Consider the following 27,623-nt stretch of genomic DNA (forward strand, 5'->3'; position numbering starts at 1 on the left):
TCTATCCAGGGATAGTTCTCTATTCCAACTACTTCAGGAAACATCCTCAGTGTCGTACAGCCAAGTGTTCTCCAGGTGCTCGTCTTCTCCCTCCCCTTGGGGTATTTGTTCTAACCCCATTTCGTCATATATTCTGTCAATCGTTTCTCCAGTACTTCTGGTGTCGAAGTCATCTTCAATATTCGCCCTAGACATGCCTGGTACTGAATCGTACGCAGGGAAGAATTCTTCTATATCTTCCCAATCTACTACTGGCTCAGGTTTTTTAACCTCTCTCTCCAGATATTCAAGATAGCGTGCTCTCTGTCTTTGCTTACGTTCTACATAGTCATCGAATTCTCTGCGCTTCCTCGCCTCTTCTCTGACCCTATATTCTTCCTTTTTCTTTTCATTTCTACGTTCATTGGCCCTTCGGATTTCCTCATCCCATTGTCTCTTTATTCTCTTCTCTCGTATTCTTTGCTCTTCCTCTGACCTTTGCTGCTTCTGTCTGTCTTGATCATTGGCTGCTCTCTGTTTGCGATCGAGCTGTCTTTCTTGCTCTTTCAGATATAGCTGTTCTCGCCTTTGTCTATCTTTCTTTCTTATTCTTTTGTTTCTTTCTCTTTTTCTTTTCTCTGTAAATCATCTAGCCTCTCTTTGCTTCGCATCATCAATGCCTTTGCCATCAAGTTTCAATAGAATGTTCCCTCCCATCCATTTGTTTTTTGCAAATGCTATCTCATCAGTTCTGTCTTCATTTCCTTTCCATCTTTTGCCTTCTCTCTCCTTATCGAGAGATACACTTGTCTGTGTCTGGTCCCTTCTCTCATCATCACTTCTCTCCCTGGACATGATATCCTTATCCTTTTCTTTCCCTTGATTTTCATCACTACTTTGCGTAGGTGACTCATATGCTGGTTGCTATACCCTGTAGCTGCTTTAAGTTCTCTCAGCGGGTATAACCCCTCGTCTTTATTTTCTTCAATCTTCGTTTCGGCTGGAGCGGGTGGCGCAGTAGGCGTCTCACCCCCCTTCTGAACATACATTAAGTATCCCATCTATTGGCGGCTCCTCTTCCTTTCTCTGTTCATACATTTTCCAAAGCTCCAGAACAGCTAGGCGTTTGAAGAACTTTTTCCCCATGTATGTGGCGTGTAAATTTGTCGTAATGTGTTGCAAAACAGCTTTAGATAAGGACCCGCCCTGTGGCCATGGCATAAACATTTTGTGGGCGGTACCCTTAAACCACTCTGTACTGTATTTTTTCAGCTTAGGTGCATGTTTCGGGAACTGTTTGCATAGGTGTGCCAATGGAGTTATGTCTTCCATACTTAAATCTGTTCCTTTTCTCCTTATATAACACTTGTCAAAGCTTCACGTGACTTAAACAATTCCAACAATATGAGCGAGCACCAATCACTGCAAGCTCCAATCCCAATTTTTAAACAAAATTTGATATCTTCTATTTTACTCAAACATTCATTAGTATTCTATAATATCTCAGCTATTCAATTGCGTAAAATTTAACTCAATTTGTTAAAGAAAATATTCAATTTATGACGTCGCAACAAACAACATGTAAGACAGACGTTTAACAGACTAGACGAGCACTAGCTGGTCACATGTATCTCTGCCTCTAAATTTTACCCCAACATGGAGTTTAAACGTATCCCTTTTGCGGCGTCTTTAATCGCCGTGGTAGTCTATTTGTTGCCCTTTTATTTGGGACTCTGGATACACGTTTCTTCTAGCCGCTATATTAGCGTAGGAATAAGGCGAATCCTCCCATTTCTCGGGTGTCCTCCCCGTTAGCCTCTCCCTTCTCGGGTGTCCTCTCCGTTATCTTTCCTCTAGTTACTTCTCAGTTACTCTTGAGTCATCCTTCCCCCTATATATATATATATATATATATATATACATCCTTCTCTACTTATAGCTATATTTAGTTTTCCCGCCTCCCTTTCGTTACCTTTTCCCTTTACTTGTTCTAAAGCATGCACTTTTGCCAAAACACTGTCTTTTTCACTCAACGTTCTCATGTTTCTTCTCTGGACCCTCGGGATCACTTCCTTTGTTACCGCCTTCTTTGGCTTTTCTCCCGCTCAGCTGCCCGTAGGAATAGGAAGGGTTTACGTGGGGAAACACAGGTCCCTTCAGACCTTGTCCTGCAGGTTCTGTTTTCTTACACTACCACTGTCTACGGGGAGCTTCAGGGTCTACTCAGCCGAATGGCAAAGGACTTGTGATATTGCCGAAGACCTAGAGTTACTTTATGTCGACAGTCAATGGGTGTCTTATTCTAGTCGATAATCAATAACCATCAATCTCTGCTACCAAGTGTTCTCCGAGTTTGCTTAGAAGTACTTTAAGACAAGATAGATGCACCCTTGAGATGGATGGGGGTGCAGATGCATTACTCCAACACCAATCAATAAGGACAACTCAATGGTTTGGCAAAGGGAGTCTGTTTACTGACAAGTACATGGGGAGTCATGGATATCAGGAGTGATGCGATCGTCCTTCTCGCTTCAACTCCAACAAACTTCATGCAAGTTGTAACATTTATACTCAAAACTCGTCATCATTGACGTGTAACGCTCAAAAGTTAATATGCATTTCTATTGGTTAGGAAAAGGTAACCTTTCTATAGGTACTATATCTGTATATGGTAACGGAGTGAGGAGATTGGGTAAACACTGTCAGGTGGGCATCTAAGCCCTTCCTTCAAAAATGACTGCTGTAGACGTCACTATGTATGACATCCCATTGGTTCTACTAACTACAGGACCCTAAATTATTTAGGTCCATTGCGATTGGGTTGGCACCAACCCCATGCATACTTTTCCACTTCGCTTAGCAGCACGCAGAATGGTCGGCAGGTGCGGGGTGCCCCTTAGTTACCCGGCCTTCCTCCGATTATGGTTACAATCAATCATCACTTTAGTAGCTATGTGTCAATTAGTCCACTGCGATTGGCCTCGAGACTGCATCTTCTGTCTGGAAAAGTTCTGATATCTCTGCCTGGTCAGGTGCCAAGCGTAGGTGTGAACCCTTGCTTCTCCTTGCTCGGCTGGTCACGTGATCCTACACCGTGAATTTGTCTCTTTTCTCTCAATTTGTGTATTTTTATTCTCATTTAGCCCGCCACCTGCCTACGTCTTCTTATCTCGACCTTTCAGAGGCAGGATATTCTGTTCTCAGTTTCAATTAGATGTAGCTACTGTTCACTTCTTCTATTGGTATGACCTTGGCTTTCCTGGCACGCGTTGTCTCTGCCAAGTTTCGATTCAGCCGTCTCTTCTCATTTTGCTAAATATGAATCTTTCTCATTTGGCCTTTAGTAACCTGGGTTGATTCTGCTTCTTGTGCAAAGTAGAAATACACTTATAATACTGTGCTTCGTTTTGAGGTAGATTATGTATAATGGTGCTTGCCGCACTATTCTTTACTAAGCATAGCAAGCCGCACTGTTTTCTTAGCTTTCTTGCGGATCGAGGCATATTTACAGGTGTAAACTGGTCGACTATCTTCATCTTGTTTATAGCTATAAACTTCTTTGCATTTTGACATCGTTCTTTCACTTTAGGTTCACAATGTCCTTGATTCATGGCGTTTTCGGCCTTGTGTGTCATTCTCTGGTTGTCATTTCTTCTATCTGCAAGTCCGTCCGGGTCCTTGTGACGTCACCATTCGTCTTCCATTAAGACCTTTTTAGTTTCTTCCGGCACCTTACTTAGGCAATCTTTATTTCGCTTCATTTGTTGGTAGGGTTTTCTTAATGGATACCTTACTGTCCATGGTTTTCTTGGTATTGGTACTTCGATAGGTGCTGTTCGTATTCCATATGTATGACAGGTAATCACCACAGCTGTGCTGCTTCGGGCTGTGCTGCTTTGGAAACTTTTTTCTGCATCTTGCATCGATGACGTCGATGCGCCGTCGTCGAGGACCTCCTCTGACGTCATCCGATGTGATAAGTAGGACGCACGACGCCCGTAGCCTCAGTTCCGTTTTTTCCGCGAACGTGTTGCTTCGTGAATCTCGGTTACGCCTCGACTCTTTGGAGTTCTGTTTTTCTCGGTTCTTCGAACCTGTTCGTTTTTGTGAGAAAATCCTTCGTAAGAAGATGTCTTCTACTTCGTCTTCGACCCCGCGTCCGGGCATCAAGAAGTGCGGGGAGTGTGGGTCCAAGATGTCGGTGACGGACTCGCACGACGCCTGCCTCTGGTGCCTCGGGGAGGCCCACGACACGGATGACTGTATCGACTGCCAGTTGCTCACGTCCAAAGCCTTACGGGAACGCAAGAAGAAGTTGTCGGTAGGTCGGGTGTCCAAGCCCCGGAAGTCGAAGTCTGCGGGGCTTTCGACGGATGATTCGAGAGGTGACTCTCCGCGTCGTCGTCGTCGGAAGTCTCGTGGGTCTCCTTCTAGGAGTCAGTCTCGCCACTCCTCGGCCTCTTCGAGGCATTCTCATAAGCGCCGACAGCGGTCATCTTCCAGGTCCTCTTCTGAGGACCCTGCCCAGCATGTCGCTTACCCCACCAGCCGTGCGACGCCGGAGGAATGGGCTTCCTTCGGGAAGAAAATGCTGGCGATTCTTGAGTCGCAGGGTACTAAGACGTCCGCGACCCCGAGTGGGGTCGGCCGTGAAAGGTCAAGAGACACCGCTCGCAAGAGTGGTCGGCACGAGTCACAGGAGAGGTCCCGTTCGGACAAGGGACTCGTTCTCGACATACCCGTTCCAGGTCCTGGTCCTCGATGCGCTCGTGACCGTGTGCACCTGTGATATCTTCACGGAAGACATTGACACTTGAGGCGTCGACAGGCTTTCTCGAGGCTCCTGCTCCGAGGAAGTCGTCGAAGCCGTCGACGCTCAGGTCGTCGAAGGACACGCTCAGAGCTCCGGCTTCGAGGACTGTGTCGACGCCGTCGATGCTGGCGGCGCTGCATCTGACGTCAACGCCGATTTACTCGACGCCGATCCTCTCGCCGCCGATGCTGATTCACTCGACACCTTTTGAGGCAGGGGTGTCGGAGGTACCCCGTGGCACGGGGGAACCCCCTAGAAAGGCTCTGGCTAAGAGCAAGCACTCTCGAGTGCCTTCTTTTCAACACCTGGAATATATTTCGGAGGTGGATGAGGACTCTGATGGCCTGGTTCCTAGTCAGGTTCCAGATGAGATGGTCTCGGGCCATAGCCAGTTTGACGATTTGAGGCAGTCGCTGCATGATGCCAGTGGACTGGACACCTCTCCGGAGGTGGAGTTTTGTAGGCCTGAGCCTGGCTCTCATGCCGATTCCTCGTACCGGCGCCTTATGGCTAGGGTCTCCGAGTATTTGGGATGGTCTGCTCCCCCAGGGGAGTTTGTGCAGGATGATCTCACGGACATCCTTGATGTTGGTCCCCCAACTGACCCGGTACTGCCGTTTCATATGGCTCTCCAGAGAAGGGTGGTGGCGGCTTGGACTGCTCCGGAGAGTCTCCCGGCGGTGGGCAGGTCCTTGTCACGAAAATACCGTCCAGCCAGTAGCGACCCCTGCTACTTGACCAGGCACCCCACTCCGGAGAGTTTGGTGGTGCAGGCGGCCACGGCCCCGGCAAAGCAGGCGTTGTACCCTACCATCCCTCCTGATAGGGACGACAAACGTTTTGATGGCTGGGCGAAGAAAGTGTTTTCTTCAGGTGGTATGGCGCTTCAGGCGGCCAACTCCATATGTGCCTTGTCTCGTTTCACACACACTCTGTGGAACTGTGTTGCGTTAGCGGCTGAACATATTCCCGAAGGGGACGAACGGGATGGTTTCCTTGCTATGGTCCAGGATGGTAAGGATGCCATGTGTGAGTCCGTTCAGTCGGGTTTGGACATGGCTGAATGCGTCAGCAGGTCCATGGCGGCGAGCACCGCGATACGCAGGTTTGCGTGGTTGCGGAAGTCGGGGTTTGCTCCTGATGTGCAATCCCGGCTCCTCAATATGCCCTTTGACGGTGAACACCTTTTTGGCAGCAAGGCTGACGAGAGCCTTGAGAGGTTGCAGACCTCTAAAGCTGCAGCCAAATCGTTGGGTGCTGCAGTCAGGCAACCTCAGCTTTTTCGTCCTAGGGGACAGCAATGGAGGGGTGGTTCCTTTCGTTATTACTCCTCCTTTGGTAAAGCGAGAGGAGCTGGCAGTCAAAGAGGCCAACGCAGGGGTACCAGAGGTGGACGACAGGGTACCCGTGGTGCCAAGGCCGCTCGGGCAGTTGCCTCTTTGCCCTCAGGTAACGCCGCAGCTGCTACCACTCAGTCATGAGGCCATGTCCCATGGTTCGCCGGTTGGGGGAAGGCTGGCGCAGCATCTTGTAGAGTGGCGTGCCATTACTTCAGATGTGTGGGTTCTGGAGATCATAACCCACGGCTACTGTCTTCCCTTTCGGCAGAGGCCTCACGACAATCCACCAGGTAACCTCTCTTTGAAGAGTCCTGATCCGCATTTTGCGCAGGAAATTCAAGCCCTGCTGGAGAAAGGCGCCATAGAACTGGTGCCTGTAGCAGAGAGGAACAAGGGATGGTATTCCCCTTATTTTTTGATATCGAAGAAAGACGGGGGATTGAGACCCATTATGGACCTGCACGGTTTGAACAAACTCCTCAGGATGGACAAGTTCAAGATGGTTACTCTCTCTCAAGTCCTCCAGGCCCTTCAGCTTCAGGACTGGTTGGTGCCTCTCGACCTCAAGGATGCTTACTTCGATGTGCCGATCCATCCCAAGCACAAGAAGTACCTGAGGTTCGCGGTTGGCGACTCGCACTTTCAGTTTCGGGTCCTGCCGTTCGGATTGACCTACGCCCCAAGGGTTTTCACCAAGCTCATGGTGGTGGTGGCAGCGCATCTCAGGCAAGGGGGGATTCACGTCTACCCCTACCTGGACGATTGGTTGATCAGGGCGCGCTCTCCCGAGCAGGTCCTGGATCATCTGTCAGTCACCTGCCACTCCCTTCACAGGTTGGGCTTCTCCCTCAATTTAAAGTCCCATTTGACGCCAACACAGCGGCTCCAGTACATCAGAGCAGTGCTCGACACTTCCCTGGGGAAGTGTTTTCCTCCCCAGGTGAGGGCTCTTCACATTCAGCAGATGGTGCACAAGTTTCAGCATGCCCAGACGCTCTCAGCGTTCGAGTTCTTGAGGTTGCTCGGCCTCATGGCATCCTGCATTCTTCTGGTGCCAGAGGCTCGCCTGCGGATGAGATCTTTATAGTGGGCACTCAAGATGCAATGGTCGCAGTCCTCCGGCAGGATGTCGGACCCGGTTCAGGTGCCGCCCTCGGTCGCCCAGGAACTTCTGTGGTGGGCCGTCGAAGGCAACTTGATGAAGGGGGCTCCGTTTTGGCTTCCCTGGCCGGAGGTGACGATCGTGACGGATGCATCCCTCACGGGATGGGGAGCTCATGCCAACGAGCTGACAGTCAGCGGTCGTTGATCTCTTTCGGAGTCCAGACTCCATATCAATCTGTTGGAGCTGAGGGCCGTCAGGCTAGCCCTGAAGGCTTTTCTGCCGACTGTGCGAGGAAAGAATGTCCTGATCCTGACGGACAACAGAGTGGCCATGCACTAACTCAACAAAAAGGGGGGGGGGCAGGGTCACTTCCTCTGTACAGGGAGACAATGCAGCTCGAGTTCTGGGCCATCCAGCAGGAAGTTTCGATCTCGGCAGTTCATCTGGCCGGAGACGGAAACGTGACGGCGGATGCTCTGAGCAGGCAGAGCACGATCTCTCACAAGTGGGAGTTGGCTCAGGAGATTCTCCTGGAGATCTTCGCCCTTTGGGGGACCCCTCAAGTGGATCTCTTCGCCTCCAGTGTCAACCGGAAGTGCGAGAGGTTCTGCTCGTGGGAATTTCCTCCAAAAGGAGCCTTTGGAGACGCGTTCGTGGTGGAGTGGTCATTCCCACTGCTGTACGCGTTTCCTCCAGTCCCCGTCATCCCGCAAGTGCTGCCGAGGTTACGGAAGTTCGGTTACCGGATGATCCTCATTGCTCTGGCGTGGGCTCGGAGGACGTGGTACCCGGACCTTCTCGACTTGTCCATCTGCCCTCCATGTCGTCTTCCCTACCGAGACGATCTGCTCTCACGGGAGGGGGGGCAGGTTCTCCATCCAGAGGTCAGATCCCTCAACCTTCACGCTTGGCTTCTGAAAGGTTGAGGTATAAGGATTGGGACCTCCCTGAAGACGTGATGGAGGTGTTGCTCTCGGCCCGACGGCCAGCAACAAAGTCTCTGTACCGTTGCCGTAAGTTCTGTGACTGGTGCAGAGTTCAGAATGTGGATCCTTTTGCATGTGACATCCCCATGGTTCTGTCCTTTTTACTTTCTTTGGCCCACAGGGGCTTGCAAGTGGGTACCATTAAAGGTTACCTGGCGGCGCTGTCCATCTTTAAGCGCTCGTCTGAAGAGTGTTCTTACTTTAAAATCCCTTTAATTTCACAGTTTCTGAAAGGGCTCACTAATGTGTTCTCTCCGTCACCTTTCCTGGTGCCCGGTTGGGATTTGAACCTTGTTCTCAGGTTTCTAACGGGTGCTCCCTTTGAGCCTTTGCACTCTTGTCCTTTGAGACTGTTGACTCTTAAAACTGTATTTTTAGTTGCGGTCACTTCCGCTCGCAGAGTGATCGAGTTACAGGCACTTTCAGTTAAGCCTCCCTTCACTGTTTTCCATAAGGACAGGGTTGTCCTTAGAGTCTGTCCTTCTTTTCTTCCGAAGGTAGTGACAGAATTTCATTTGGCCCAGAAGGTTGTTCTTCCGGCATTCTATCCTCCTCCGCATCCTGGTAAAGAAGAGGAGAGGCTCCATAGGCTTGATCCTAGGAGAGCTTTAAGCTTTTGTTTCACGCATGTCCCTGGTCAGAGTGGACGATCAACTCTTTATTGGTTACGCTGGAAAGCGTTTGGGACAGGCTGTGACGAAACAGACTTTGTCTTGCTGGATTATTTTGGCCATCTCGGAGTGTTACCGCTTGGTGGGTAAGGACCCACCGGCTGGCTTGCGGGCCCATTCTACCAGGGGTATGGCTGCATCTACTGCCCTGCAGAGGGGTGTTCCTATTCGCAACATCTGTGATGCAGCCACCTGGGCTTCAGTACATACATTTGTACGTAACTATTCCCTCGATTCCATCCGAGGACAGGATCTGGCCTTTGGCAAGGCGGTCCATTGCTCTGCTATTTGATTGACAATTGTAAATTTTAATTCTAAATTCTTTCCCTCCTCCTTGCTCTGGTACTGCTTTGGGAGTCTGTCATAGATATGGAATTCGTCGGAGGACCCAATCCCCTCGAAGAACAAGTTACTTTCTTACCTGGTAACGTTCTTTCGATGGAATGGTCCGACGACGTATTCCATATCGCTCCCCCCCTACCTTCCCCGCTGCAGAATTTCTTATGCGATTGCAGCTTACGTTCCGCAAGGCTTTGTGTCTGACTGGCAGTAGACTAATGTCACACATTCTGGGGGAAAAAACTACAACTGATGCTACGGGCGTCGTGCGTTCTACTTATCACATCGGATGACGTCGGACGTCGGAGGAGGTCCTCGACGACGGCGCATCGACGTCTTCGACGCAGGACGCAGACGCCGAAAAAAGTTTCCGAAGCAGCACAGCCCGAAGCAGCACAGCTGTGGTGATTACCTGTCATAGATATGACATACGTCGTCGGACCATCCCATCGAAAGAACGTTACCAGGTAAGAAAGTAACTTGTTCTTCTTCTGACAGGCACTGGGCAGAGCCCTACTGCGGCTCTCTGCTGGTTTATTTGCTCATCATACGTCACATATCTCGGTGTGCACGTTCCTGGAACTTCAAAATGGACGATTGGAGTGCATGCTTTATCTGGGACCACCTCTACACCCCTACACTTGAAACAAAGTGTATTGAGCATACGCGTTTGTAAGCAAAGGAGAAGTGTGCCAGTGAAGTAACTGGCCACACACACAAAAAAAGCTGCGTCACACTTGATAGGTGAATATCAAGTCCTTTTTTAGCTTATGTAATCATGTTCATTGGAACAAATTAACAAACCGTGCCCTTTTAGATAACACATGTTTCAACACATCTGTGTCTTTTTCAAATCAGGGCAAATACAAACTAAATTATGCAAATAACAGTGGTTAATTAGCACCAAGATGGATGGAAAACCAGAATCATTTGTGAGTCACAAAAAGATAGAGTAACATCAATCAAGTGTGGCGCAGTTTTTTTTATGGGTGTGGCCATTATCACCGGAGCATCAGGCCTGCAGACCCTTTGCGAGAACAGCCAAGGTGAGGAGAGGTCACTCACTCACCTTAAGAAAACCCCCTCCATATTACCCCTGGGACAATATAGGAGTACACAATTACCCAGTCCTTAACGGGAACTAAATCTGAGAATTCCCCCCCAACCCGGGGCAACATAAAAGGACGAGGGAAAGTGAGAGTCTTGAACAGTGGGTGCTGCCCCATAGAGCCCCCAAGGATAATGGACCAAAAAAAGCAGGGAGTCACATGGAACACAACAGCAGGAAGCACATAGAAACGCAAGACAGACACCATAGAAGGCCAGAGGGGCAAATAAAGAACCGTGAGACTAAAACTAACGGGACACTTACACCCTCGCTCCTGGGGGATTCTCAATACCACGCAAATCAGGCCATGGTCCCCGGGAAAGACCGTGAGGACACTGCGCAACCTGGATCCAGCAGTGTCATTACACCCACCTCGACAAGTTAGACACTAACTAAGGGTACTGGGCCAAACCAGAACATCCACAGGCCACGACCAGAGCCAGGGCAGCACCACATGTTCAAATCCAGGAGACACCAGACACAAGCTACAACCACCAAAGCGAAGCAAGACCAGAATCTAGTACAACTCTGGGGGAAGGACACACTGGGGCATCCAAAGGTCACAAAGCAGAAGGGGAAGGAAGTGAACGCACAAGTGGAGAAAAAGGGTGCCGCCATGACCACAAAAGAGGATATGAGGACCTGGTTTAGGGAATTTCAAGAACAATTTATGGCCTTCATGCACACCCAATTCGAGACATTGAAGGGCGAGATGAAACAGGCAGTGCAGGAGCTGAAAGTGGACGTAGGGAATCTGGAAGAGAGAACCGACATACTGGAGAAAACTGTAAAGAATATAGATGAGGAAGTGCCACAACACACAGAAGTACAGGAATGCTTGGCCAGGCTGTCCCACAACCTAGAGATACAATGTGAGGACCTAGAAAATCGTTCCCGCAGATCCAAAATAAGAATTAAAAATATGGTCGAGACAGGACCTCAGGTCAGCAGTTCAACAGGTCTTCAGAGACATATTAGCAGAGTATGAGGAAGTCGAGGTTCCGATAGATAGAACACACAGAGTAGGCCTGCAGAGATCGGGAGAACCAGTGGCCCGCCCAAGAGATGTCCTAGTCACAGTGGCGTCGTACATGCAAAAGGAGCAGATTCTCCATAAAGTGAGGACGATGGATCATATAAGGATGAATGGGGTAGAAATACACCCCTTCCAGGACCTGGCACAAACAACACTTCGGAAGCGCCGGGAAATGGCGCCAATAACAAAAGAACTGATCTCAACACAAATTCCTTATAAATGGATGTTCCCATTTGGCCTCCTGTTTACATGGGAGGGGAAGCAACAGAGAGCCCCCACATGCGAGGAAGGAATACGGATTATGAACATACAAGAAAAGGATGGGGAACAAGCCACCGGCGGAGAACCCATGTTAGGGCGGAGAGCCCCGAGAGGGTGCAAAACTATAAACACAAAACCCAATTGCCCCACGAAGAACCAGGAGACCAATTAGCAACCACTACTCTCGACGTCCGGAGAGAAACAGTTGGGAGACCACCAGGGACACCGACAGAAACATCTACAGAGACGTAGAAGCGACCATGGGCAGACACCCAGAGGCGCCGAGAGCTGGGGGCTATCCAGGGATCCTCTAAGACCTTTAAGTGGGGTTTAGGACTCCCCACAACCTAGTTATACCTGAGTTAGTGAGGGCATGGCACAAAGGGCAACACGCCCAAGCGATCATAGGGCCCAGAGCCCTCCTCAGGGATGTTACGGGGGAAGGAGAGGGAAGGGAGGAAAGTTGAGAGATTTAGTTGGGACACGGGGGGGAAGGGACCGGAAGTGGGGAGGGATTACCCACTGGAAGGCTAAGGAACCAAGCAAACGAATCCAAGCGAGTCACAAAGGGCACTACACAACCTTCAGAGGATGGGGCTGAAAGTCTTAACATATAATATCAGAGGGATAAACTCCCCTGTAAAAAGGAAGAAGGCGGAACATTTTTTACACAAGGAGAAGTTTTACATAATAATGCTCCAGGAAACGCACGTAAAGCAACAAGATAAGGAAAAGATATGAATAAAGGGCTTTAATCAAAATCTCCAAGCAAACAACAAAGAGAAGAAAAGAGGCGTACTAATCGCCTTTGCCAACTCCCTCAACGTGCGAATTCAGGACGCACTCTCAGATAAACAATGCAGATATCTGTTTGTGAATGTGCAAATTGAAGGCCTCCCCCTGACACTGGCGATAATCTATGCCCGCAATACAGGACAGGACGGCTTCATAAGGGACAGCACAGATAAGCTGGAAACCTTTGCAAAGTTGGAAATAATACTTGCCGGAGATTTCAATCTAGCATGGGAGCCCAACAAGGACTGATCAACCAAATCCCCCAAATCCACGTGGCAGGGAACGCGGTCAAAGGCCCTGCAGAGGTCCATGGAAAGGCTAGCCCTGGTGGATACCTGGTGGAAAATCCGGGGGTCGGACCCGGGATATAATCACTTCTCACCCGTCCACGGCACAAGCTCTAATCTGGACTTCCGCAGCACTGCTGGGGAAGATACGAGAAGTTGAAGTGGGTAACATCTCACTCTCAGATCACGCCCCCTTATGGATATTGCTCCCCTTTGTAAACAATCTAGCCTCTGGAGATGGACGATGCCGGGGGAAATACTTCAGGACCCGGTAATGAGAGAGAGGCAATCAGAGAGCGCATAGTAGACTACTTCAAGGACAATGATACACCAGCAATAACTAAAGCCACCCTGTGGGAGGCCTTCAAAGCTGTAATACGCAGTCACATAATGGCATCTAAAGCCCAAAGATACAAGCTAAGCAGTAAATGGGAAGCCGAACTAGAAGCAAAGAGCACGGAGTTACGAGATAAAATGACCTGCGACCATTCCTCGGAAGTTAAGCAAGCCTATAGACCCGCCCAGGGGCAATTGGAATCTATCCGAACCAAGCGAGCGGAGAAACACTTACTACACCTGAAACACTGGTACTTCGTAAAAAAAGCAAACAAAGCTGACAAACTATTGGCAAGGCAGATAAAAGGAAAACTACAAAAGCAAACCATAAAAGCTCTGGTGGATGAACAAGGTCAAAAGAGAACTCTGTCGACTGAGATGGGAACAATATCCAAAGAACTTTACCAAAAGCTATTCACGACAGACAACCCCAACGAAAAAGATCAATCCACATGTCTGAGTAATATTACTCTCCCGTCAGTGACACAGGAGGAGAAACAGCTAGACAGACCCATTACAGAAGAAGAGGTAAACAGAGCGATTCAGGACCTCTCGAACAACAAAGCCCCAGGGCCGGATGGATTTACGGCTATATTCTACAAAACTTATGCAGGAGACCTGGTCCCAATCTTGGCGGAATTATTTAATACGTTTAAAGACACAGCCAATATTACACCATCCATGAACGAGGCGAAAATCCTAGTCTTCCAGCGGCAAGGGAAGAACCCAAAATCCCGCGCACCTACCGCCCTATTGCACTAATCCATCTGGACGCCAAACTATTCACCAAAATCCTGGCCAGAAGACTCACAATGGTGCTGCCAAAACTAATCCACCAAGACCAATCAGGGTTCATGCCCAATAGGATGACCCACGACAACACCAGACGGACAATCCACCTGATCGAAAAGATAGGATACACCCACACCCCGGCCATACTACTGGCGATAGACGCGGAGAAGGTGTTTGACCGCGTCGAGTGGTCAATGCTATTCAATATCCTGGGGAATATGGCCATGGGAGAAGACTTTATTAAGATGATTCACGCCAACTACAACACACCATCAGCCCGAATAGGGTAAATGGGGAACTCTCAGGCAAGATCAGGATAGGGAGAGGCACCAAACAGGGGTGTCCTCTCTCCCCTCTTCTATATGCAATTTTCCTAGAGCCACTCCTGGCGCGGGTTAGAGAGGCCCCAGACACCAAGGGCATAGACATGGGAGGGTTGACTCCCAAATCAATAGCTTACGCAGACGACATACTGATGGCCTTGTCGGACCCGATAGGCTCAGAGTGTGCCAGTCCGGTAACAACGGTGCCAGTAGGTTTAGCAGCACCGTTGTTACCAGACCGGCATGCTCGTAATGAGGCCCTATGTCCCTTTTCCCTTTATCTTGAGTTTAGCGTGTAAGAGTCAGGTTAGGATTTGGACACAGGAAGGCAGACTTTACTTTAGACATTCTGGCACAGACTTACTTTAGTTTCATTGAGGCAGGGAAACCCTTCTTAGAGATAGGGCAAAATAGGATTTCCGCCAACCCTCTTTTCATATTAATAAGTCTTTATCAACCACCACTATGCACTTGTGTCTGAGTCTTTCTCCAGATTTCTTACACAGACAACATCTTGTAGTGGAAGTGCAGGTCTGAGGACTTACAATGTCCCTGGAGACCTTGGATTGCGCCTTCCAGCATCCTAGAAATCAAGGAAGAGTTCTAGCCTCTGATTGTACCTCTTGTGGGATAGTCCGACCCAGACAAACATCATGACGACGACTCCAGGTTAGGAAGCTTCAATCCTTTTGATGGTACCTTTGAACCAGGACCATTAGGATTAATTAGGGATATCTCTGACTAGCATAGAAGTGGTGAAAGGACTTTTCATCCCCCACCCCCTGTACTGTTAGTGAAGAAACCTATGGATGTTTTGGGGAAATGCCTTTGGAGAAACAAACTAGTAGTACTAACATCCTAGCCTCCTCATTGGTTCGGTCTATGCAGTCACTGACGAAAAAGATGGAGGATGCAAGTACGGAAGCTTTGGTGCAATCCTCTCTGTACATGACTGGGATGGATGTTGAATCAATTAATGCTGAAAGGTGGCCATGCATCAAAGAGCTTATCTGCCACGTTAACTTCCATACAAATGTTGCAGAATTTTGCTCTTGGTTTGACTTGTTGGACACGACTAGTGTTAATCAACATAACCAACATAGCCAGACAAATCTAACTGACGTTTCTTCTTTAGTAAATCTGAACACTGTAATTGTGGAAACTGTTGATCCCCAGGTAGAGTCAACTCGCCCAGCCCAGAGCTCAATGAGAGAACCTCCCCATGGTGTTATTCAATCCCTCCTGAAACCAGTTGAATCAGTGGTTAATTCTAAACCTATTCAGGATGTTTAAGCACCAACAGATATTCGTATTATGAAATCCTTAATGCCTAAGTTTATTGAGAAAAAATATGAGGGGACTTCTTATGAACCCACGTAACATCATATTTACATATGTAGCGAAATTGCAGGATCCTGAGCCAAGTGAAGTGCTCAGGAACAAAGTCCTGGCATGGTTGCGTCAAAGAATCCGGCAAAACTATATTAGAGCCTAGCACTTGAGGTTCCTTCAACACCTGGTGTACTATCAGTAATACCGATTGTATGGAGTGTGGCCAAAGCAATCTCCCATTGTTCCTTAGTCCATGCAAGAACCTGGGAAATATGTCATCCTATACCAATATGAGAATTACCCTAAATTGATACACCTAGTGTGCCCATGGTATTTGCTAATTGTTGCCTGAGACTTTATTCCTGCTACTTGCATTTGTATTTGAATGCCTATGGGCGGTTTGCGCTTTTATAAGAAATAAATCAAATAAAAGGCCTCATGCCATTTCTGCATGGATCACACAGCTGTTAGACACAGTCGAACTGCTCACCAACCCAACGCTGAATTACTGCCTGAGGAATGTGAGGGGTCAGAAAAGCCAGACAGAACTTTGTCATGTTTTGGGTTAAAGACTTTTATTTAAATGAAAATGGGTTGGGAAAATGCCTATGAATCTGTGTCAGGATGTCAGAAACTGAAAAAGCCGTCTTTGTGTCCAAAACCTCCTATCCTGACCTTGACACTACAAAGAAAACAGTAAAGTGAAGAAGGAAATGTCTTCAATCTGATATTGGCAAAAAGTGTTCATAAACGAAAATTAGAATAGCTTCAATGAAAAGGTTCTCCTGAAAAGATCTTGAATTCAGAGGGTGGTTCCCTTCCCCTCGACTCTTGAATGGGATAGCAATGTCTCTTTGCTAACAGTTTTTGTGCGTCTCTGTGATTCACAATACTCCTGTTAGGCAACATGTTCTGTAAATCTTTCTCCAGCATTGGATCTTTCATAGATATTCCTTTGTCTAACAAACACTGGTCTTCTTTAACATTTCTTGTAGCTTTGCAAATTGCCCTGGATAATCCCTGCCAGGACTCTTTATGCACTTCCGACTGCCTAGTGTACTCTCCTACCAGGACTTCTTGTGTGTTTCCATAGTTCCTCTGTATCACCAAAACTGAATATACCCTTCTTGGCTCTGTATATATGTCGGCTTTAATGTTGGTTCATACTTTTACCCCACACTTGTATCTCATGCATTTGTATCTTACTAGGGTTTGGTTCTGTACTTTACCTTTTCTGCTTTCAAACAATGTTTCTGTGATTTCTGTATTAGAAATCTTATAACATTCAAATCGTCGGTCTCCATTGGGTTTGAGCTGACTCACCGGTTCTCTCCAGAGTTTCTGGTCCTGTTCGCACTTGTGCAGCGTGGTTCTGCCGCTCGCTTTCCACTCTGGATTGTGCGGACGCCCTTCCGGCTTCCTTCACGGCTCTGCTGTCACACGCCTGTCTCCCTTCAGGTCCTGTTAAGGAGAACGCTGCCTCTTCGAGCTGCTGAGCACCCAAGAACTCTCTTGGAGCTCCCAGCATCTTCATGGCATGTCCTGCTCTTGCACTGCGTCTCTCCTTCTGTCTCGGCAAACTCCACTGCTCCACCACACCGGTTTGTGTTTCCAGCATTCGTTAGCCTGTGCAGAGGAACCAACGTCTTCTCCTGCACTGCCACACACTGTATTGCGGTTACCATCTTTAAATGTCCCACGTACAGGTGGTTTTATAGAGCAACCAATCTGCATATTGAGCTTTGGGCTCCTGTTACCTTGTACCAACTCCTTTATCCTCCTCGTCTCAGTGCTTAGGTGGTTATGGGAGTTGGAGTCCATGATTGTCATTGGACATACAATATTTAGGTAATCTTTCTCGGTATCAAGTCATTTTATGGCAAACAAAACAGAGTGGTACATAACAGAGCGTACAATAACACTGAAAAACACTGTAAAGATTAAATAAATATATAATGGGTAGTGGGGTAAGGGGTTCAAATGGGTCAGGTGGGGTTGGGGTGACTTTAAAAGAATGGAAAAATGGGCAGCTTGGGGGCGGGCCCCCAATACAACAAACCAACAAAGAACATTTTTTTTGTCCGATGTTTTCTCCGCTCTGTTATGTACCACTCTGTTTTTGTGGTTGGTAAGATCACATATAACCATCTTTCTCAGTGGTTTTACATGAGAGAACAGTTTCACGTAAAGGTACACCAGAAGCAAAAAGGGCTTTGTTGGAGCTTTGTTTCTTCAGGTTATAGGTGGGAGTTTGACCTAAAGAATATTGAGAAGATGTTTCTTTACTTCTTCTTCTTCAAGGGGGGCACAAACAGCTGGCAATAGGCCATTAAGTTATTTGGGCATTGGAGGGCCTTCCTCATGGGAAAAGGGGGATACCGCGTCTCGTCCCATGAAGTTATGACATCTCCTCGATAGTTGTCTCATCCCATGTGATCCTCCCACATATAGAGGAGAATTGCCTAGCATTTCGGTGCTGGACTGCCCCAGGGCAGGACAAAGACTGATATGTTTGGGATATTTCTTCTCTGTTTGTTTGTTTGTTTGTTTGGTATTTAGATAGTGAACTAAAGACTGGGTAAGTCTCTCGTAACCAGGACTAATGTCTGGCAGAGAGACTCCCAGGACCCCCCTTGTCAATTCACATAAAGGTACACCAGAAGCAAAAAGGGGTTTGTTGGAGCTCTGTTTCTACAGGTAATAGGTGGGAGTTGGACCTAAAGAATATTGAGAAGATGTTTCTTTACTTCCTCTGCAAGGGGGGCACAAACAGCTGGCAATAGGCCATTAAGTTATTTGGGCATTAGAGGGCCTTCCTCATGGGAAAAGGGGGATACCACGTCTCGTCCCATTAAGTTATGACAGCTCCTCGGTAGTTGTCTCATCCCATGTGATCCTCCCACATATAGCCGCCCCCAGTGTCAGGATAAGGTATCAGCTGCCGTCCTCTGGCCACATGGGAGGAGGTCACCGCCGGGGAATCAGTGATGACTCCATTGGATACATTACAAGAAGCTGCTAGAAACCTGGTTCAACACTGTTGAGCCCCATAAAAAGACTTGAAAGATGCTGTGAAGAGGTCCTGTCCTGCAGGTCCAGATTTGGTACTATAGTGAAATCTGAACCCCCCCTTTCTCTACCTTTTACTTTGAAGAAATAACCTTGAACAGTGACGTTGTTGCCAATTGATGGCCTGAACATTTCTGTCCATCTACCCAGAGATGCTATGCACTATGTTTCCTTTTACAGAGGTGGATATTTCTAGTGTTTTCTAGTTAGTTATTTGCATTTTTAATTTGTAATTGAAAGTCTATATTTTCATTGAACCTTGATTGGGAATTCTTTTATCTTAGAGTCTCTGTACAGTTGGAGTTTGGGTTGCTACCTTTTTATCAGCTCACACCCATGCTGAAGATATAGCTTGCCCTTGACCAGTGCTACTGCAGAAGGCGACGGGTATACCTTTCGGGCTGTACCTGATAACCTTTATGGCTGGGATCATTGCTGGATTATTATTAGTGTGGGGCTGAGTAGTTGGTGTAGCCACTACTCATCCCTGTACTCCCGCAGAACAGTAGTTAGTTCATTCATACCTGCGTTGTATGCTTTTCAAATATATGTGATGGAACATTAATGTTAGTGTTTTGTGTACTGTAATGTATATGTAAACTTATTTATAAAAGCCATATCTTTGTCAATCTAAAGGCTTGCAGAGCAGTACAAGGAACAAAGCTGGGTTAACATGTCTGATATGGAAAGAGAGTTGCAGCAGATGGAAGCTCAGTATGAAAAGGAATTTGGTGATGGATCGGATTATGGAGACGAACCAGAATTGGACATACAGAAGCAAAGCACTGTACCAAATGATGGTTAGTCTTTTTGTTCAGTAGGTTTTAGTAGCAGCTCCTTCTCTCCTAGAGTAAAATATTTGTTCTACCAAATAAATACGCTAAATTTATGATATTGAGAAAGCAGTGAAGGTGTGATTTTGAATCGTTTTTATAATTCTGTTGATGGGCATCAAACATTTTATGGCAGTCCTCTGAGCAGTCTTAATTGTTTTTAATTAACTAATTTTATTGATCACAGCGAGACAGGTGTTCAGTGACACAAAAAACGATATGTACAAGAATCTCATTATACAGAAGCAGAATTACAGCAAAATGATTATGTAGTTCCATCAATTTGTTTTTATTGATTTTGATTTTAAACATTTACACACAATATACAGGCGATTAACACAAACAACTGATGCAGGCAAATAGTGTTCACTGCGACGTAACCAGCCTTCTTGAAACCTTTGACCACAACAAATCCACCCTACCCTCCCTGGTCCCCCCACCCCCACCGATTCGCCTCTTGTCCTCGCCCGTGACTTATTTTTAAACAACTTAGCTTGAACGCTGGTCGCTGCCCATGATCAGAATACTTAAAATATCTATGTTGACCACAGTGTTTATGGGGTAAGGGCCTCCCGGACGGCCTCAGCGGTCCCCCGGGCATACAGTCTCTGCACCAGGGTGATCCAAGCCGCCACTGTTTGATCTGGGGTCGAAAGACCAAAGTGCACCGCCCGCCTCCAAGCCTCTGTCTCAGCCTGTGCCCATTTCTTCAGATCCCGCCACCAATCCTCTGTTAGGCACCCCCAGTGCTTTCCATGCCATCGCTATTCTGCGTTTGGCTAGTATGTATGCCAAATCCTTCATCTTATGAATGTGTCTCGCACCTTTTGGGCGTGAGAAACGACCCAGCAGAAATGTTCCGGGGGAAATAACATCCAGCACCAGCCCTCCCCTGGACATTCTGGCTGCTACTTCCTCCCCTCCTGAGAATTGCACAGAGGGCAAAGTTGCGTTCCCGCTCCAGAGAAACGAGAGATCTTCAAAGGAGTCAAATAGGCTCTATGTGTCACAAATCGGTTGTAATTTAGCATTCTGGGACACTCTCTTATAGTATCCCAGAATATCCTTCAACTGTGTGTCTGAGAAAGGGACTCCCATGCCTACCTCCCACTTGCGTCTTGCTACCAATGGTGTATGGGGACCTCCCGTAAGCAATACATTGGATATCCTGGATATGGTGTGTCCTCCCTCTGAGATGTCGTATAGTGTGTCTAAAATTGAGTGCTTTTCCATTAACTCCCCCATGTAGGCCAACGACTTGTAAGCTCCCTCTTAATAGTGCAATGTAGAAAATACTGGCCTCGGTGTATCCCAGTATTGTCAACTATCTCACCAAAGGGTATGAAAGTTGTGTCCCGTAATAGATCCCCGATCATAACCACCCCGCTGGGTTCCCAAATCGCTCATATGCCCAGTCGGGCTTGTATGGAGGCCAATACTACTGATGTCAAGGGAATCTGTGCAGAGATCGGATCCTTAAGTCCGATTTGTTTGAGGGCTCTGTCCCACACTTGCACCCCCAAGGACACTAGGTGTGACCCTATGTGCGCCCGGGGCCTCTTGGCCTATGTTAATTCCTTTAAATAGAAGTGTGTCTCTGTACACAGGAGCATCCGCGTGTCTGGTTTGGGGTCATCTGCCAGCCAGTCCACCACAAATTGCAGCTGTCCCACTAAGTAATACAACTCAAAGTGTGGAACCCCGATTCCCCCTTCATCATAGGGTCTACGTAGGGTGGACAACGCTATCCTGCACCTACCATTCTGCCACAGGACACCACTGCCTACTGTGTCCAACGCCCTGAAGAAGGCCTTGGGTATGTAGTATGGGACATTCACAAAATAATGTAACAGCCTAGGCAAGACCACCATTTTCAACAGAGCTTCTCTGCCTATTACCCACGGGGGGCAGTTTATTCCAAAATCTTTTGTGTGAGTTTTTGATGCCCCCCAGGGTGTGCAGGGTGTTGTACACGTGTGCGGCCTCTGGGTCAAGGTATATGTTGACTCCCAGGTATCTAAACGTGTCCACCGTCCACTGTTGTGCCAAAACTGGGAGTAAGGGCTCTCTCTTTCTGGACAAGCCTGCTAACGGGAACAGAGAGGGCTTATCTATGCTGATCTCTATCCCTGACAACCCCTCAAACAGCGACAGGGCTTCCATGATCAGTTCTAAATGATCTTCCGGGTTATGGAGTGTGTCATCAGCGTACATAGATATCAGGTTGGAAACACCAACTATGCCCACCTCGAGGGATTCTGCCCTCAAGTATTACACTATTGGTTCCAGGTGTAAAGCAAAGGATACAGCGGGCACCCCTGTCTAGTCCCTTTGCCTAGCTCCCATGAGTCTGAAATATGCTTACCAGTCTTTGCATTTGCGACTGGTCGGCTATAAATCAGCCGCACCCATCTTAAGTATGTCCGCCCAAAGCCAAACCATTGCAGTGTTGCATATAGCCAATCCCACCTCACTGAGATGAACGCCTTGACCACGTCAAGCGTTGCTATTGCACAGGTGGTCCCCTCAGACGCTGTGCGATCTATGACATGGTGTTGCCTTCGGAGGTTTCCGGACATATTCCTGGCTGGCACATAGCCAGTCTGATCAGGATGAATGAGCATGTGGATCACCTTTTTAAGCCGATTTTGCCAGTGTAGCTGTCAAAACCTTACTATCCTGATTGAGCATTGATAGGGGCCAGTACGAGTTGCACTTCGTGGGCGGCTTTCGTGGTTTAAGGAGAGGAATAATAATAGATTCTTGCAGGCTGAGGGGGAGAACCCCCTTCTCTTAGGAGTCTGTAAACGTGCTCAGGAGCAGAGGGGCAAGCTTGTCTATATATTCTTTGTAGAACTCTCCGGGCAAGCCATCAGAACCTGGGGTCTTGCCTGTGGGCAATGCCCTTATCGTGCATCGTATTTCTTCCAGTGTTATGGGCTCTTCCAAACTGTGAATTGCCTCTTGACTTAGGCGATGGAGGTCTATCCCTTCCAGCACTTCCCTTATGTGTGCAGGTGATACCTGTGGCCCTCCCTGGTAGAGGGCACTGTAAAATTCTTTAAAGGCCGCATTAATCCCCACTTGTGTATGGCATAGATTCCCACTTTGCAATTGTATTGTGTGGATTGGACTCTGGTTCTCCTCTCTTTTGTACAATCAAGCCAGCAACCTGCCTGGCTTATCTCCTTCCTTATGTTGTTGCTCAATGTACTTAGCCTAATTATGTTTCCCCAGTAGTTCCCAACACTCTGCGCACTTATTTCTTAACTTCATTGCCTTGTCGCTCTCCCCATTCTGACCCCCACAGGACTGCTCCACCACCTGTGGCTGTCCACTGTGGTTAACTGTCTTCCCACCCTGGCCTGGATGCTGCTGGATTCTGCAATGGTGGCACCCCCAATGACAACCTTAAGGGCTTCCCACAAGGTGCATGCACTGGGGACACTGCCCATGTTACGTTCAACATACTCGTCAATGCTTTTTTGATGTGGTCACGGAATGGAATGTCATGTAAAGATTTGCTTCTGAGCCTCCACGTGGGGGTTGGGAGGTCTTGGGGGTGCATGCTGCCATTGCAGTCGGAGGGGTGCATAATCAGACAGTACCCTGTCTTTGTACTTGGCCAGTGTGAATCTATCTGCAATCTCCTGACCAATAAAAAAAATAGTCAATCCTGGTGTGGACTGCATGTGGTGCAGAGAAATGGGAGAAGTGCCTGGTATCCGTGTGCAGTGTCCTGCAGATGTCTGTCAGTCCAAATGCCGTCAAGAGCGTCTGTAAGAGCCTGGCCTGTGGGGCGGGTGTGGAGTGTCTGGTGTCAGATCTATCCAATGCTGGATTTAGAGTACAATTAAAATCGCCTCCCTATATAACGTTACTGTTACTCTAGGGACTAAGCCTTGGGAGAACGATTGGAAGAACCCCGGAGCATTATGGTTAGGGGCGTATGTGTTAATCAGGCATATCTCTAGATGTTCCAGGAGCCCCTGTACCAGCACCATTCTGCCTTCGTTATCAGTTTTAACCTGTGGCACCTTAATGGGTACAGAGAGCGATATCCAAATCATTACCCCTCTGGAGTACTGAATAAGGGGAACCAAACACCTGCCCACGCCATCTACCGGACAGCAAGGTTTGTTTTCCTGCCGTTAAGTGTGTCTCTTGAAACAACGCAATATCAATTTAATCCTCCTCAGGAAGGAAAAAAAACTCTATTCCGTTTGACAAAATGATTCAAGCCCTTTACGTTCCAAGTAAGTACATTTACAAAACCTGCCATTCATACTTGAATACTGCTAAACTGCCACAGACCCAGCAGGCACTGCGTGTCCCCACACAGCAGCGACCAAATGACAACCTCTCTATCGAAGTATACCTTGGGCATTCGTACCAGCAAACCATTCCCCTTATTAACTTCCCAACACCCACAACCAAAAACAATTGCCCCTCATAATCACGGTTCTCGCGACCACCAATGGTGTAAATACCAGAGGCTTGCGTGCAGCGGGCGGGCTCAGTAAACAAGTGCCCAAAAAAGTAGCAAAAAGAGAGAAAAAAAAGGCAAACACCAAACAGCAAGGGTAAAGGAGAGGCCCAAAGGACCCATCATCTACTGCCATGGGCCCAATTTCTCTCATTGGAGGTGTGTGTGTCCTCCATGTGGAGGGTACCATCAAATGTAGGCCAGAGGAGTCCTTAAAAGGAGTGGATGGTTACTCCAAACACCAAAGCCGCCTAAGTGATGGTCCACCCACCCAGGGGCCCCCAGCTGGCACCTTAGCGATGATGGCCACTAGGAAGCAAGTCTGTTTCTGGTCTGTCTCATCCCACATTCTTTGCCGATCCTGTGGCTCCTTGCTCCTCATCCCAGAACTTCCATCGCCTGCTGCAGGGTATATTTTCTCCCTGTCCATCCAATCATGTACCTCCCCCGGGAGATCGACAAACAGGGCACAGTTCTTATATAGTTCCTTCAGGCGTGCAGAATAAATCCACATATAGTTGTAGTCTGGGTACACCGCCAAATCTGCCGAGTCTCTGCATAGGGCACCCCCTTGTCTGGAGAAAGACAGGAACTTTTTGCGGTCCTTGTAGTTCAGGACCTTTGCAAAGATGGGCCTGGGTGCAGCCGCCCGGAGGTGGTCTTCTTGTGAGGGCTCTGTGAGCTTGTTCAATAGTGAAGTCTTGAGTGAGGTTTCCCAGTCCTATATCTTGTAGAAACAAGTTCTTCACGTATGTAGTGGGGTTGCTGCCTTCTTCTACCTCAGGCAGGCGGACTATATGGATATTGTTTCTGCGGGCCCTCCCCTCCGCATCCTCGGCTCTGCTTTCGAGTAGACTGACTTTCTGTTTCAGAATATAGACCTCGTTGCTCGTCTTCTGGAGCCCCACTGTTTTCCTGCACCTGGGTTTCCAAGTTCGAAGTCCACTCCACCAGAGTTTTGACATCCTGGCGTATCAGGTCGACGTCTATCTTGACTGCCTCTATTTGAGTACCCAGTGTGGCCTTTAGGTCTGCAATCGGCATCGGCACTTGATTGTGCCTCTCTATGGGGTCCCCTTCCTTCTCCTGAGATGATGCCATGTCCACAGCTGGTGCTTGCCACAGGTTCCTAGCGAAAGTGTCCAGCGTCGTTTGAGCGGCTCTTATCTTCGCAGCTCAGGGGCATCTGAGCTTTCTTATATGTCCAAGCAGTGAGCAAGTGTTACGATCCTTGCTGTCCCCTACCTGGCCTACTCTACTGTACGTCGAGGCTGAGTTTTTCAGGTAGATTGGCCCTCAATGAGACCCCTTCTCTGTGGTGTTACTTTTGACCTGCAGAGGGTCCCTCACAATAACCCAGAGCTTTCCGCCCCACAGTGCACCCCACAGATATCTCAGCGTAGTGCTGTTATGGGCCACCGTCAGTGGGGGTATTTGCCCCCTCTCAGGCTGATAATCCTGATGCTCAGGAGTTATCAGCGGTGGCACCTCTGTCCCCTTCACAGCTGTAGGGCGCCGGGCTTGTGCTCCAGTATCCCACCTGGTTGCAGAGTTCCTTGCCTACAGCCAACGGCAGTTGTCCAGGAGCAGCACCCAGGACAGTGCCTATCCCAGGGTCCACGGATCACTTCTTGTAGGGCAACCCTCTCATGCCTCACTGCTGCTGCCCTTGCGTGTCTCTGGCACCCCTCACAGCAGCTACGCAACCTCCTGTCACTGGTCCAATCTTGCTTGTCTGGCACTCTCTCCGTCCTGCAAGGGTGTCCCGACCCACCTACTTTTTCAGTGTTCCTGCAGTGTTTGCGGGTCATGCCAGGCAATACAGCGGTTAGTTCGACCCTTCTTTGGCCTCAAGTGCAGCAGTTTTGCCGAGGGCAAAGTCAGTAAGCTATATGTTCCACAGCAGGGTCTAGTGCTCCATGCCGCCTTTACCCTAGTAGGCAGGTGGTGCCCCAATGCCCAACAAGTCTCAGCAAACCATGGGGTGTCAAACAGGCTGTACCCCCCTCCGGGTGTGTGTTCCACAGCAGGGGCCAGCGCCTGTGGCCGCCTTTGTTTCCATGAGAAAAAGGAACTCCAGTGTACCCCCGCTGTGCCGGCCCCTGGGGTGGTGTATGGGCCGTACTCTTTCCTCCCAGCGTTATCCCTGCAGTGGCGCGACAGCCGAAGGCTTCCAAGATCTCTCCTCCTCGGCGTCAATCTCCTTTGTCCCTTGCTGGTCCCGTCCTCCTCCACAGGGACCACACCAAAATGTGCTCACCCAGTACACAGGCCATCAGCTGTCCCTCGATTTGTTGCACTCCAGAAGCTGGCCTTCAGTGTATATGGATTTAGTTGTACACGAGCGACGTGATTGTCTCCTCCTCTGGTCCCGGCTACCTCCCGGAGCGACGACTGCATCGTCGACTCCGCCTCCCGCTCTCTGTCTTCCGCCTCCCTCACAATCCGAACATTGGTCTCCGTTGTGTTGCAGCAGGGCAGTCCAGGCAGACCTGTCACCGTCGCCACAGTCTCACCGGGTCCCCCCTCAGTGGATGTTCCGCTCCTCCTCAGCTTGTCATTGCTCACAGTGTCGCCATCTTGCAGACTCCGCTCACACTGTCTTTGTCCCGCTGGGGATTTGTTACCATTAAAAAATCTGCACGAATGCGCCCCAGCCTTTCACACACACGCACATGTAGCAGAATCCGTTAATGCCCATGTGCCATAGGATCAACATAAGGATCGGCCTCAGGAGCTCTCATCAGGCTCTCCTCACGGCTCCATTGTAAGCCATGCCCCATGTAGTTCCATCAAATGCACAGTATGGATAGGTCGGTGACCACATCAATCTGTCTAGTGTGCGGATAGAAGGGTTATTCACAAAAAGAAATAGAACTTTTTTTTTCACAAGTTATGAGGCAGCTCTCTTCAATGTCAATACAACAAGTGATCTTGCAAAGCCAAGCGGTAACCTAGAAAGAACCACCACCCTTTCAATCCAGGTAAATGCACCGTTTAGCCAAAAGAAGCACCAAAGAAACTAATTAAAAAATACCTTTAGGGCTTTTCAAGAAGCTGCCGAATGGACAGTTCAAAAATATTTACGTGAGAGAGTTTGGCGAGATCCTCGGTCTAAAAGGTGTGCACGACGGGGAATTCCCAGAACAGACTGCACTAGATCCATTCCGTAACTAGAAAACCCAGTTAGAATGAGATATATGCTCTATTAATGAGAATTTCCTGAATCCTCTTATGCCTGGAACTGAGGAAGACCATTTTGGAATGGGAGGAAAGTTGGCACCACTTGTATTCATAAAGGTGGTATTGATGCTTCCCTCCGATTTAAACTTAGAGAGGACTCAATAGGGGCAATGGCCTTCTGAACCATGAAAAGAGTATGAGACAATATGTCTACACCCAGAGGTATTTAGTAAATACTGAAATAAGTTCCAGTGGGCGGGCACAATGATAAACGGTTGGGGACATTTTCACTTTCAACTTTGCTCAGCATATCTATTATGGATTTGGACTTCTGGCTAACTCATGCCGTTTGTGGTGTACTGGGCAGTCCATATGGCTCCCAGGCAGGGGCTCCTTCTCCTGTTTCTCTTTACCTTTGTTTTATTGTAGCCGCTGCATTGACACTTGCAATCCTTGTTCTCCAGCATGGGGTCTGGCATGGATTCACATGCTCATGAATATTCCCCGTCGTCAGGCTGGGAATCCTCGGTAAAGAAAAAACCAGTATCA

The 27,623-nt window shown here is 48.4% G+C and overlaps 1 protein-coding gene across 4 annotated transcripts in view; it reads left to right on the forward strand.

Annotated features, from left to right (window-relative positions):
- The window catches only part of DNAJC21 (DnaJ heat shock protein family (Hsp40) member C21), a 705,789-nt gene that overhangs the window by 390,024 nt on the left and 288,142 nt on the right, over nucleotides 1-27,623 (forward strand). For all 4 annotated transcript variants that reach the window (XM_069627111.1, XM_069627112.1, XM_069627113.1 and 1 more), the window contains exon 6: nucleotides 19,209-19,372. In XM_069627111.1, the coding sequence (XP_069483212.1) occupies nucleotides 19,209-19,372 (164 nt within the window). The remainder of the gene's footprint in view (nucleotides 1-19,208; nucleotides 19,373-27,623) is intronic.

This window comes from Ambystoma mexicanum, chromosome 6p, assembly GCF_040938575.1.
Source record: "Ambystoma mexicanum isolate Mex_15411 chromosome 6p, UKY_AmexF1_1, whole genome shotgun sequence".
Lineage (NCBI taxonomy): Eukaryota > Metazoa > Chordata > Amphibia > Caudata > Ambystomatidae > Ambystoma > Ambystoma mexicanum.